The 13,665-nt window shown below is 36.8% G+C and overlaps 1 protein-coding gene across 1 annotated transcript in view; it reads left to right on the top strand.

The window, feature by feature from the left end:
- The window catches only part of LOC124788021 (dnaJ homolog subfamily C member 16), a 176,346-nt gene that overhangs the window by 132,533 nt on the left and 30,148 nt on the right, over positions 1 to 13,665 (top strand). The window contains exon 10 of the mRNA XM_047255082.1: positions 7,511 to 7,780. Coding sequence (XP_047111038.1) covers positions 7,511 to 7,780 — 270 coding nt within the window. The remainder of the gene's footprint in view (positions 1 to 7,510; positions 7,781 to 13,665) is intronic.

Here is a 13,665-nt window from a genome sequence, read left to right as displayed (position 1 = left end):
TTTACTGAAATTTCTCCTGTCATTGCCATTATAATCATCCCTGTTATTATTATTATTATTATTCTCATGGTTTGGTCCGCACCCTCTCTGTGACTAAGTCATTGGGATTAACATTAAATCTGTTATTCTGTTCAAAGTCTCTGTCAAGTTTGTCCACATATTTCAAGAATTGTTTTATGGACTCATCTGGTCAATAGAATAGACCCCACTCTACTCTTTTTGGAAGCCTCTGTTTTAATGCATCGATATGAGTGAGCTCATCAAATGGTCTATCCAGATGCGTTAATGTTTGTAACAGTTTCTCACAATAAGCTTTCATTGTCCCGTCAGATTCTTTATAACTAGGACTGTTCAAGACTTTACTTTTAATTTGTGCTTGCTCAGTTTCAGACCAAAATTTAGTTAGAAAACATTTTTCAAAATCTTCAAAAGACATTTCCACGGAACAATACTGATCAGCCCACGAAGGTGCCTCACCATCAAGTAATTTCTTTACAAATTTTATCTTAACAGTGTCACACATTTCTGTTACTTGCAGAATTGCAAAAAGTCTTTTGGGTGTAGTTTGTTATCCCCTGGATAAGTTTTTATTGGGAAATTTCCCCAGACCCCACTACAACTACTACTAAAAATTTTTTTATACATACTTTCTTGTATTTCTACACATTTTTGGTCTACAGTTTTTCGACATTAACTACCCTACTACCAATTTCTGTGACCTTTCTGTCAGTATCAGTTTTGAAGGTCTCAATTTCGTTTCCAAAAAATCGTTTCGACTGGTCAAATTCATTTCTCAGTTGAGAATTTTTCTTATTTACAAAATCAGCAATGTTTTTAAATTTTGACCAGTTGTTTGAAATTTCATTTGTTGAATTAATTTCAAACTCTGCAATTTTGCCCTCAACAGTGTCCACTCGAGTACTAAGTGCTTCATGACTTGACTCAAAAGTAATATGCCACTTTTCGAAAGTTTGCTTAGTTTGCACTATCTGCTCCAAATTTGCATCGATTTTTTATTTTAATCATTCACAGCCTTCGAAATCGAACTGTCAATCTGTTGGTTCAAATTTGGACTTACAACTTGTAGATCTGCCTGAGAATCGTCGATTTGTTGGCTCAAATTTAAACTTAATTCTACCTGAGAACTTTCGAGTCTTGAATGTATGCCTGCATGAGAATTTTCAGTTTTCGAGTTAAAAGTCTGAAAACATCTTTTCTAACACTGTCAACATTCTTACCCTGTCAGAAACACTTTCCCTAACATCTGATAGTGTTATAGGTGTGCTCATATTTACTGTCATTAACACTAAATTCTGAATCTTTCTCCATGATAAAGTAGAAATTTTAGAATGTAAGTACTTATCTCTTTGTCAGTCGTTGGTGTCCGTGTTTTCGAAATTCCTTCAATTCCAGAATGTTTCGTTCGATAGTTTCACTCAACTTGTGCACACAAAGTAGGCATATTTTCTTCTGAAGAATACACTGGTATGTCATAAATCCTCTGATCCTCTACCATTTAAAATGTAACTATCCCAGCTCATCAAACCATTTAAAACTTAACCAGGCCTGGAGGCCCAGCTCCAACATCAAATCTAACATAACTTCTCATACCAGCTCCATTCACCAAATCCAATGTAGCAATCCCTCCAATTCAGGTTTAACATAGTATAGCTGATCGCACCTTGTTTTACATTTTTGGAGATGATGACTTCACTGCAGAAAGTCATGGGTCACTACCAGACGTACACCAATTAATCTGTTGACAACACTTCTTTATTACATACATATATACAACAGCTGACTGTTACAACTTACCAGGAACCGCAACACACCAGATAGTACTCCAACCGCGCACTCCCTCTATCCCTCTCAAAGGCTTTGAGCAAGATGTATTTATACATCTCTTAACAATTATGTTCTTTGACATTATTATGTTATTTCATGTTTGATGTTATAGTTACAATAAGTTAATCCAGCAGAAACTGACATTACAGAGTTTTAGTAGAAATTAAAATGAGTACAATAATAATGCATATTTCTGAAATTAACAATCTTTTAGAAGTGCAATTTTGAAACATACATACAGTTAACAATCAAGTTCTTAGTATTCAGTCCAGAACATTCTCGAATATCTTTATGTAATTTAATTAATTATGCGATTTTATGAAACAATTTTGAACTGGTAATATTTCTACATAAAAAAATTACAATTCGAACATTCAAAAATGCATTTTACAACATTTGAAGGCTAAAATGCGGAATAATTACGTACATCACAAAATCTTAAGTTGTGTAACAGAAAATTAATGAATTGTTCTTCTAACATTATTTGTGATACAGATCGTCTTTCTGAATCAGGTTATATCTCCAGTTTAAACGAATATTCTCTAGTTTTCGTAATAAGTGGACGTTGCTCTGAATTTCTCTATAGAATGTTTCAGAAACATTAATTAAGAGTTTAATTGCAGATTTTTGGTTGATGATTTCCATGAGAATATTTTGTCCTGACTTGCTAAGATATATAAATGTTAAGCTTTTCGAAAATTAATGGTTTACACAGTTAATTTGCATTACGGCAAACAGTGAATTTTACTCATCAAACTACAATTACAAAACTGAATGAAGGAGGTTACAAACATTTATACGCTATTAATACTGATTCCAGAACTTGTTCTTTCTCGCCAAAACATCCTGAAATTCATATCAAAGTGATAATGACTTATCCTAACTGTATTACTTTACCTGATTAAGAACATATATTTATTGCTCTGTAACACAGTTTAACATTTTCATTACAACTATTTCACACTGTTGCACTAAGTGACCTTATTCACTAAGTGTCCTTACACATTACCGACTTCTGTTTTAGCATGCATGTACTACAAAACATGCTGTATCATGTACAAAACATGCTCCACATGACCCAATACAGCCTGTTTCATTACAAGCTGCATCTTCTGTTTGCATGATATTTTGTATCAGTAAGTGCAGTTGTGTGTTATAGAAGTGAGTTTTCGTGAATCTATGTCGATGCACTAATATTGGAAGTGGATTATCAGATGGCAGATTATTTGTGTGAAATTTCTCAGAAACCAATTTTGTGAATTGAGCAAAAACGAACCTGGAAAGCGAGATTTTAGTGGTATCTGGTTTAAAGGTTAGTGGTAAACTTTTGGACCCATTTACATTATTTAAATTTTGATAGGTGATACTAAAAAGTGATACGAAATGAGATGAATAGGTGAAATCGGTAGCAGGGAAGACAAATGGGTGGCGGGGATTTGTTGGAAGGGTTGTTGGAAACTGCATAAAGATGCTAGCATGACATTTTCTAGAACACTGTACCAATATTTCTAGTCCTTCTAAGATAAGCATTACAGCATGCATCAAAGGAATTGAGACTTGAGCTGCTAGGGTCATAACTGGGCAATAAACCCTAAAAGAAAGGGTAATGGAGATGGCCAGCAAACTACTGCAACCTTCATCCATTTGAACCTGCTTACTGTATTCATAGTATGGCTTCCCAATTCACCTCTTACACCCCCCCCCCCATCCCCCCCTCCACACATTTCCCTCCGTTACCCCACTGATGATTCGTTGATGCCTCAGGATGTGGCCGTTGAATCGATCCTTGATTTTAATCAAGTTGTGTCATATATTTCTTTTTTCCTCAATTTGCTTCAGTACCTAATCATTATTTGCTTGGTCTACTAGTCTAGTCTTTAGCATTCTCCTGTAGCTCCACATTTCAAAAGCCTCCACACACTTCTTATCTGAACTGATTATTGTCTACATTTCAGTTCCATACAAAGCTACACTCCAGACAAATACATGTATTCATTATTTTGTCAGTACTTGGAGAAACATAGATATATTAAAAACTGAAATACACTGTATTGATGATCCACTCTTAAATTGGTATTAGATGTTAACAAATCCCTCTTTTTGAGAATTGCTTTGTTTGCTGTTGCCAGTCTACTTTTTACACCTCCCTACTTCAGCCATCAACATTTATTTGGCTGCGCAAATAGCAAAACTCATTTGCTACCTTTAGGTTCTCATTTGCTAATGTAATTGCCCGATTTAATTCAACTGCATTTCATTACCTTTGCTTCAGTTTTGTTGATATTCATCTTATAACCTCTTTTCAAAACACTATCCATTCAGTCCAACAGCTCTTTCGATTCCTGTGTACAGAATTATAATATTATCGGCAAATATCAGTGTTTTTATTTCTTCTCCCTGAATATTAGTTCCCTTTCGGAATTCCTCCTTGTTCTAATTTACTGCTTGTTAAACAAAAAGATTGAGCAACGTTGGAGAGAAGCCACAACCTGCCTCACTACCTTCTCAATCACAGCTTCCCCTTCGTGTCCTTCCACACTTACAACTGCAGTCTGGTTTCTGAAAAAGTTTTAAATAACCTTCCACTTTCTGTATTTTATACTTGCTACTTTCAAAATTTCAAAGAGTGTATGCCTGTCAGCATTGTCAAAAGCTCTCTTTTTAAATCTATAAATGCTACAAACATAGGTTTTCTTCCTTTAAAGTACCTTGTAAGATAAGTTCTGAAGTCCGTGTTGATTCGTGTGTTCCCACATTTCTCCAGAACTCAAATTACGTTCCCTGAGGTTAGGTCAGCTGCCACTAGTTTTTCCATTCTTCTATAAATTCTCTCTCTCTCTCTCTCTCTCTCTCTCTCTCTCTCTCTCTCTCTCTCTCCCCCTCTCCCCCTCTCCCCCTCTCCCCCTCTCCCCCTCTCTCTCTCCCCCCCCTTTCCCTCTCCTCACCACCCCCCAATCTCTCCACACACACCTGGGTAATTGTTTTCCTCATAACTACAGGGTTATTACAAATGATTGAAGCGATTTCACAGCTCTACAATAACTTTATTATTTGAGATATTTTCACAATGCTTTGCACACACATACAAAAACTCAAAAAGTTTTTTTTAGGCATTCACAAATGTTCGATATGTGCCCCTGTAGTGATCCGGCAGACATCAAACCGATAATCAAGTTCCTCCCACACTCGGCGCAGCATGTCCCCATCAATGAGTTCGAAAGCATCGTTGATGCGAGCTCGCAGTTCTGGCACGTTTCTTGGTAGAGGAGGTTTAAACACTGAATGTTTCACATAACCCCACAGAAAGAAATCGCATGGGGTTAAGTCGAGGGAGCGTGGAGGCCATGACACGAATTGCTGATCATGATCTCCACCATGACCGATCCATCGGTTTTTCAATCTCCTGTTTAAGAAATGCTTCTGCTTTAGCCTTTTCCGTAAGATTTTCCAAACCGTCAGCTGTGGTACGTTTAGCTCCCTGCTTGCTTTATTCGTCGACTTCCGCGGGCTACGTATGAAACTTGCCCGCACGCGTTCAACCGTTTCTTCGCTCACTGCAGGCCGACCCGTTGATTTCCCCTTACAGAGGCATCCAGAAGCTTTAAACTGCGCATGCCATTGCCGAATGGAGTTAGCAGTTTGTGGATCTTTGTTGAACTTCGTCCTGAAGTGTCGTTGCACCGTTATGACTGACTGATGTGAGTGCATTTCAAGCACGACATACGCTTTCTCGGCTCCTGTCGCCATTTTGTCCCACTGCGCTCTCGAGCGCTCTGGCGGCAGAAACCTGAAGTGCGGCTTCAGCTGAACAAAACTTTATGAGTTTTTCTACGTATCTGTAGTGTGTCGTGACCATATGTCAATGAATGGAGCTACAGTGAATTTATGAAATCGCTTCAATCATTTGTAATAACCCTGTATTTAAGCTGTTTTTCATGATTAGTAGTTCCTTCCGCAAGAGAGAGAAAGAAGTAGATTGGGAAAGGTGAAACAAGAAAGGAAGGACAAGTCACTCATATCGCAGGATGAGATTAGAGGGTCCCTGTCCCCTCTTTCTCGCAGCAGGGAGATTTCGTGTAGGGGTCTTAGTGATTTGCCCTTCCTTTTCAACCTTCCCAAATCTATCTTTCTGTTCTCCCTAATAAAGGAACTATTAGTTCCACAAAGTAGGATAATGTATATACTTGCTGTAAATGTGTCTGTGAACTTCTGCTGAGATAAGTACAGCCGAGCAGTTCTGTCTCATAACTTTATAGCTTTCTCAGGAGAATTTTTGTTTTGATACAAAGTTTATTTTTCATATCTTTAGCAATACATGTCAAGTTTTTTTCATTCAGTGAGAGGTTTTGTTATGTCATTTTTCAATAATTTGAGTCATAGTTCTCCTCTGACTTCAGATGAAATGTGATATAGAAAAAGCGCATGAAAATTAGTGGATGAAAATTTGGCTCTCCTTGGAATAATCCATGTCTTGTGCATATAATGTCTTTTGTGATCCTTCAGGCTTTCTTGGCAAAATTGATAGTTTACAAGTTTTTGGGATTGCCATATTGTGGTTTTCTCTTTACACAATATTTCAACAAATGTGCTAGTTGTCTTCATCAGGTATTGAGTCCAGATTTTGTTTTTCACTGTTTGGATTCCAACTAAACTGTGAACGGGTCGTGCTGAGTGCCATCCTAGTAATTGTTTCTTAGTGCTGTTAGAAATGAAAAATATTTGTGAGTAATCCACAAGACATACAGTCATCAAAAAATAATTTCTTTTAAACATGAGTTACACCCAAAACAAACTGATTACCACCCCAGTTTGCTTAACAAAATGAAATCGGTTACAGAAAACTTAGAGGCGATGCAAGTGAGCTGTTTTAAATAAGCATGCCCCTCAAAAACCAGTTTGTGCAATATCAGAGTTCATCTGCTAACAGAACTTGGAATGTAAACATTGTAAAACAGGCAAATATGCCAATCCACATAGATGTCACAAATAGCATTACAACTGACTCAGGCTGGTCCGGGGACGAATAATACTCAGGGTGTCCCCCTGATGACACATCACCTTGGTAGTGGCACCATGGTGGACAGCTCAACTCCTCAGTTTCCATACCGACGTTTTCAGTGGTGCATAACTTCCCTTCCTTTTTAGTCCTTTTGCTACTAGTGCCCGGAACAAGAGCGTGAGGTTCTCAGTTGTGACTAAGATCTGACCAAGCTGTGCAGAACATTTTGGAACACAATGTAGTAAACAATCCATAAAATACTAGATTATGGCAGGGGCTGAAGAGATTTCAAAGGTAACTGAGAGGCCATATGATTTATTGAGCACCAGGTAAGCTTCTGATGCTACATTCATGAGAATTTGAAAATATGCTCCTGCAAGGTTGAATTTCCTTAATGAACCTCACATAATGCTATATATAAGTAACATATTGTTTACATAAAAATACAGTTACTCAGTTAACATTTTTATGCTTTGTGATTTTTTTTAATAACATATTGGTAATAGCTTAAAATCCTAGATAAATTAAAGAAAGGCATATAAATATCATGACATTTCAAAAATCTAAATACTTTTGTGGCTCAGAATTGGATGTGAGTTTCATTGTAATGTAAAATTATTTGAAACAATACCCATACATATTAAAGTGTTGTGCATTTTCCATTAGCCGACTTGAGGAAGAAAGCATCCGAAAAAAACAGTGTACAAATGGTGCAGCTCCAAAACCAGAGACTGGAAATTATGAAACTACAACAATGAAGAAGACTGGAAAGCCAACAGCACCGGAGTTACGATTACACGAACTTCGAGCTGAAACATACAATGGGATGGTTCGCCTTTTGAAACCTGGTTGTCGTACAATTGTACTTCTAGTTGATACACAGTCTCGCAACCAACTTATAGCTGCATTTCACAAAACAGTCTGGCCCTATCGCAAGTAAGCTACTTTCTGATTACCATAATTTTACTCAAGAGAAGTGTTTGAAAATGTTATATTTGTAACCCATTGAGTCCAAGTTAAGGTTTTTTTTCATATCTTTTGTAGTGTAGTTATGGTTACTATGTAATGAGTTTGTTTCCATAAGAGAGAGATACTTTATTATGAATCCAAGTGGTTGCTTTGACTGTATTGCTGATGAGCCCCACAGACAGATTCAGCTGACACACAGGATAGTATTTATCAGCAGCTTGTTTCTAGATGTAGTTCTAATAAATGTAGAAGGATGTTATTTGAGTCAGTAATGTTCAACAGGACATTATTTTTGTAAGGCATCATTTCAACCACTAGTTAAGCCCTTGGCATTAACCTGGATATCATTACTGGTGGCCCCATCTATTACAAAGGTCTCCTTTGACATGTCCTATACTCAGTTCATTACAAATGGAGTAGCTTCTTAAACTTGGAATTGGCTTTAATCACACTCGCTCTATCCTGTACCATCTCTTATGTTAGTTTACTGCAAGCAGATGATTTGAGATGTCTTGACTGCTCACCTTACCTGAAAAGTGAATATACATATCAGTCTTGGAGTGTGTTATATGGTCAATTGTTTATCATTCTGTAACCTATCAAACATGAAATTAAATTTTTAATAAGGTAAGGTGGGGTAAATCCGACCGGGTGGGTAAACCCGACCCCACACTGTTTGTGAGAAATGGCAAAGTGGAGCAATTTCGCATTAGTGTTACCATATAGAGCATTCGAAATAACAAAAATGTCACCTTGACAACTTTGCTGTAATTGACATTTAGACACTCAATTGACAATTGTGTTTTCGACTGTTTCAATTTAATTTTTGTGCAAATTGCATCACTAGATTTACTTTATTAAATAAAGTGATTGCAAAACAAACGGTAAGTGATTTAGTAGTGCATTTAGTGACCTATTTAGTGTATGTATTGTTTTTGTTGGAAATTTCATCTAAATTGTTTCTGTGTGTGTTAAATGACAAATCCAACCGCTAAATCATGGGGTAAATCGGACCGTATATTTTTTATTGTTTATGTGTATGAAATTATTTATTTATGGAAACAAAGTGAATTTTTGTTTATTTTTAGGGAAATGGTACGAAAAATTACGAACAAAAAACAACAAAACACAATCAAAATGATATTCGCCGAGCAGTTGCTGCAATGCAAATGGGAATGTCTGTACGAGCTGTCGCTCGTGATTTTAACATTTCGAGATCGACGTTGCTGTTGCACCACTGTGCAATGAAATCATCTTTTTTCAATTAAAATTTACATTCATTTAACTTTCAGTTCATTTAGTACTCTAAACATTGTTATTTGTTTTAATACATTTTGTTCATTTATGTAAAAAACATAATTGCTTATAAGTATTTCCCAAAAAAAAACGTTCATTTAGAACTATTTCTGGGCAAAATCAGCCAAACAAATAGGGGGTCGGGTTTACCCCACCATTTTTGCATATGGCAAAAATGGACGTTTCTTAAAATACCGATATCAAAAACTATTGATGGTATAACAAAAATATTTTGCAAACAATTGCTCCTTTATATTACCTATAATTTAATGTACATGATGTTAATATCCGACCCCGGATAAGCATTTTATAGCCACAAGAAATTACTAGGTCAGATTTACCCCACCTTACACTACTATTTTATTATCATCATCACAAAAAATGTTGTTCCTCTTATTGTAATTTTCTTCTTTCATATTATAAATCAGAATAGTGTACTTAATGAGATTTATTCATGTAACTGGATGTAGTCGATTTCTTGTGTAAAATGCTGATGAAATAGAGATTACTTTTGAATGCATTATGGGAACAGCAGTGATCAATGTCTTATAAATAATTACTATTAAAAACAGTCTTGACCACAATTTATTTAATAAGGTGACCGGTTTCGACCACTACTGTGGTCATCTTCAGACCATTGAGTAGGAACCTCTTTGTTGGAGAATCACTACTATTCTCCAACAAAGAGGTTCCTACTCAATGGTCTGAAGATGACCACAGTAGTGGTCGAAACCAGTCACCTTATTAAATAAATTGTGGTCAAGACTGTTTTTAATAGTAAATAGAGATTGTTGCATTCTCAGTTCAAAAAAGAATGCAGAAATATTGACAGGCAACAATTAGTAGAAATTCATGTGTGTATAAAAAGACCAAGCATGAAGCATGCTAAAATTTTCTTCAGCAAATGTTAGTGAAAGATCTTGCCAAGAACCTGAGAAAATTTTAGTTCTACATAATATCGCTAAGTGGGTCAGAGGCTTCTATTTAGTCACTCATCAACCAATCTTGTGTGGCATTAGAAGACAGCAAAATGAAAGCTTAAGTTCCATTTTCAAAAAATCTTTTGACCATCATGCAGACTCCTGTTTGGATGGTGTAGAAATAGGCATTCCTGGTGTTGAGAAGCGACTGTTACAGTTGAAAACAAATAAATCGTCATGTCCGGATGGCATCCCAGTTAAGTTTTACCATGAATACTTTTCAGCATAGTCCCCTTACTGTTGTGGTCTTCAGTCCAAAGACTGGTTTGATGCAGCTCTCCTGCAACTCTAGCCTGTAAAAGCCTCTTCGTCTCTGAAAACATACTGCAATCTATATCCTTCTGAATCTGCTTACTGTTTCGATCTCTTGGTCTCCTCCTACAATTTTTACCTTCCACACTTTCCTCCAGTACTAAAACAGTGGTCCCTTGATGCCTCAGTACGTGCCCTGTCATCTGATCCTTTCTTCTAATCAGGTTGTGCCAAAAAATTTCTTTCCTCCTCTGTTCTATTCAGTACCTCCTCATCAGCTACGTGACCTACCCATCTAATCTTCAGCATTTTTCTGTAGCATCACATTTCAATGGCTTCTGTTCTTTTCTTGTCTAAACTGTTTATTGCCACATTACTCTTCCATACATGGCTACACACCATGCAAATATTTCCAAAAATGACTTCTTGGCACTTAAATCTGTATTTGATACTAACAAATTTCTCTTCTTCAGAATCACCTTTCTTGCCATTGCCAGTCAACATTTTATATCTTTTCTACTTCAGCTAGCATAAGTTATTTTGCTTCCCAAATAACAAAACTTGTCTCCTTTCAGTGTCTCGTTTCCTAATCTAATCCCCTTAGCATCACCTGATTTCATTGGACTACATTCTATTATCCTTGTTTTCCTTTTGTTGAGGTTCAGCCTTTGTTTAAGTTTCTTCTACAAGAAGTCATACAGTCAGTATTACCTCATGAGTTCCACGTTTTTCCAGAACTGAAACTGATCTTCCCCAAGATTGGCTTCAGCCAGTTTTTCCATTTTTCTGTAACCAATTCATGTTAGTATTTTGCAACCATGACTTATTAAACTGTCAGCACCTCCTTTCTTTTTTGGAATTGGAATTATTATATACATCTTGCTCACCACATGGATCAGTTTCGTTGTGTCTAGCTCTCTCAAGCGTATCAGTAGTTTCGACTTAGGTCTTTAAGTGCTCTGTCAAATTTTTCTCACAGTATCATGTCTCTCATCTCATCTTCATAGTCATCCTCTTCCATTTCTGTAATATTGCTCTCAAGTACATCTCCCTTGGATAGACCCTATATATACTCCTTGCACCTTTCAGTTTCCCCTTCTTAGCTTAGGACTGGTTTTCCATCTGAGCTCATAATATTCATACAGTTGCTTCTCTTTTCTCCAAAGATCTCTCTAATTTTCTTGTAGGTGGTGTCTATCTTTCCACTATATATAATAGCCATTCCTTTTCAGCCATTTTTCATTTCCTGTCAGTTCCATTGTTTAGTGTTTGTATTCCCTTTTGCCAACTTCATTTACTGCATTTTAATTTTTTCTCATTCCATCACTTAAAATTCAGTATCTTACGTTCTGTCCAAGGATTTCTACTAGGCCTTGTCTTTTTACCTGTTTGATTCTCTGCTGCCTTTACTACTAAATCTCTCAAAGCTACACATTCATCTTCTTCTTGTATGCTTTTTCCCTATCATCATTGCCTAGCGCTTACTCTGAAACTCTCAACATGCTCTGGTTCTTTTCACTCACCCAAGTCCCATCTCCTTAATTTCCTAACTTTTGGCGATTTCATCAATTTTGATGTACAGGTCATATCCAATAAAGTATGATCAGATTCCACATCTGCCCTAGGAATGTTTCACAATTTAAAATCTGGTTCCAGAATCTCGTGTCTTACCATTATATAATCAGTCTGAATCCTTCTGGTGTCTCCAAGACCTCTTCCAGGTGACAGCATTCTTCCATGGTATTTAAACCAATTGTTAGCTATGGTAATATGCGCTCTGTGCAAAATTCTGCCAGGTAGCTTCCTCTTTCATTCCTTTCCTCCAGACCATGTTCACCTACCATTTTTCCATCTCTTCCTTTTCCTACTATCAAATTCCAGTCCCCCATCACAACTAAATTTTTGTCTTCCTTAACTACCTGAATAATTTCTTTTATCTCATCATACATTTCTTCAATCTCTTCATCATCTGCAGAGCTAGTTGGCATATAAACATGCTATTGTGGGGGTGTGGGCTTCATGTTTACCTTGATTACAATAATGCATTCACTATGCTGTTCATAGTAGCTTACCCGTATTCCTATTTTGTTATTCACTATTAAACCGACTCCCTCTTAACCCCTATTTGATTTTGTATTTATAACCCTGTACTCACCCAATCACAAGTCCTGTTCCTCCTGCCGTCAGACTTTACCCCCCCCCCAGTCTGTAGAATGCCAGTTTTGTTTCTCTTGGCCCATTAATTTATCGTGAGCCTCTCACTGAGTGCCAAGTCCCAAGTGACTGGAAAAAAAGTACAGATGACTCCCGTATATGAGGAGGATAAGAAAATGGACCCACTTAATTAAAGACCAGTATCCTTGACATCATTTTGCACCAGAAGTTTTGGCCATGTTCTAAATTTGAATTTAATATATTTCCTTGAAACATAAAGCTTCTACCAACAAATCAGCATGGACTTACAAAGTGTTGCTCTTGTGAAACTCAAGTTGCCCTCTTCTCGCCTGATATCCTGTGCCCATAGATGAAGCACAACAGATACATTGCAAATTTCTAGATTTCTGGAAAGTATTTTGACACAGTGCCTTGCTGCAGACTGTTAATTAAATGTCCAAGCCTACAGAATAGGCTCCTGGATATATGAGTGGCTCGAAGACTTTTTAGGTTATAGAAGCTTGTCAGTTGTCTTGGATGGCGATTGCTCTTCAGAGACAAGTGTATTGTCAGTAATGTCCCAGGGAAATGTGATAGGAACAGTCTTGTTCTCTATACATATACATGATCTGAAGGATAGGGTGTGCAGCAATATGTAACTGTTTGCTGATGACACTATAGTGTATGGGAAAATTTTGTCATTGAGTGCTGGTACGAGAATATAGGATGACATGCAAAGAATTTTTAGTAGGTGAGATGAGTGGCAGCTTCTTATAAATAAAAAATGCAAGCTTATGCAAGTGAGTAGGAAAAACAATTCTGTAATGTTTAAATACAGTGTTAGTAGTGTCCTACTTGTTACAATTACGTTGATTAAATGTCTAGATGTAACATTGCAAAGTGATATGAAATGGGATGATAGTAAGGAAGGAGAATCGTTGACTTTGATTTATTGGGAGAATCCTAGAAAAGTGTAGCTCATCTATGAAGTAGACTGCATGCTGAACACTGACGAAACTCATTCTAGAGTACTGTGCGAGTGTTTGGGATCCCCAGCACATTGGATTAGAAAGTGACATCAAAGTATAATTCGAGGGCATGGTATTAGATTTGTTACTGGTAGGTACATTCAACATGCAAATATTGCAGAAATGCTCAGTGAACTCATAT

Source organism: Schistocerca piceifrons, chromosome 3 (assembly GCF_021461385.2).
Source record: "Schistocerca piceifrons isolate TAMUIC-IGC-003096 chromosome 3, iqSchPice1.1, whole genome shotgun sequence".
NCBI lineage: Eukaryota > Metazoa > Arthropoda > Insecta > Orthoptera > Acrididae > Schistocerca > Schistocerca piceifrons.
Note: the sequence above shows the minus strand (reverse complement) of the source record. Positions and strands in the feature narration are given on the sequence as shown.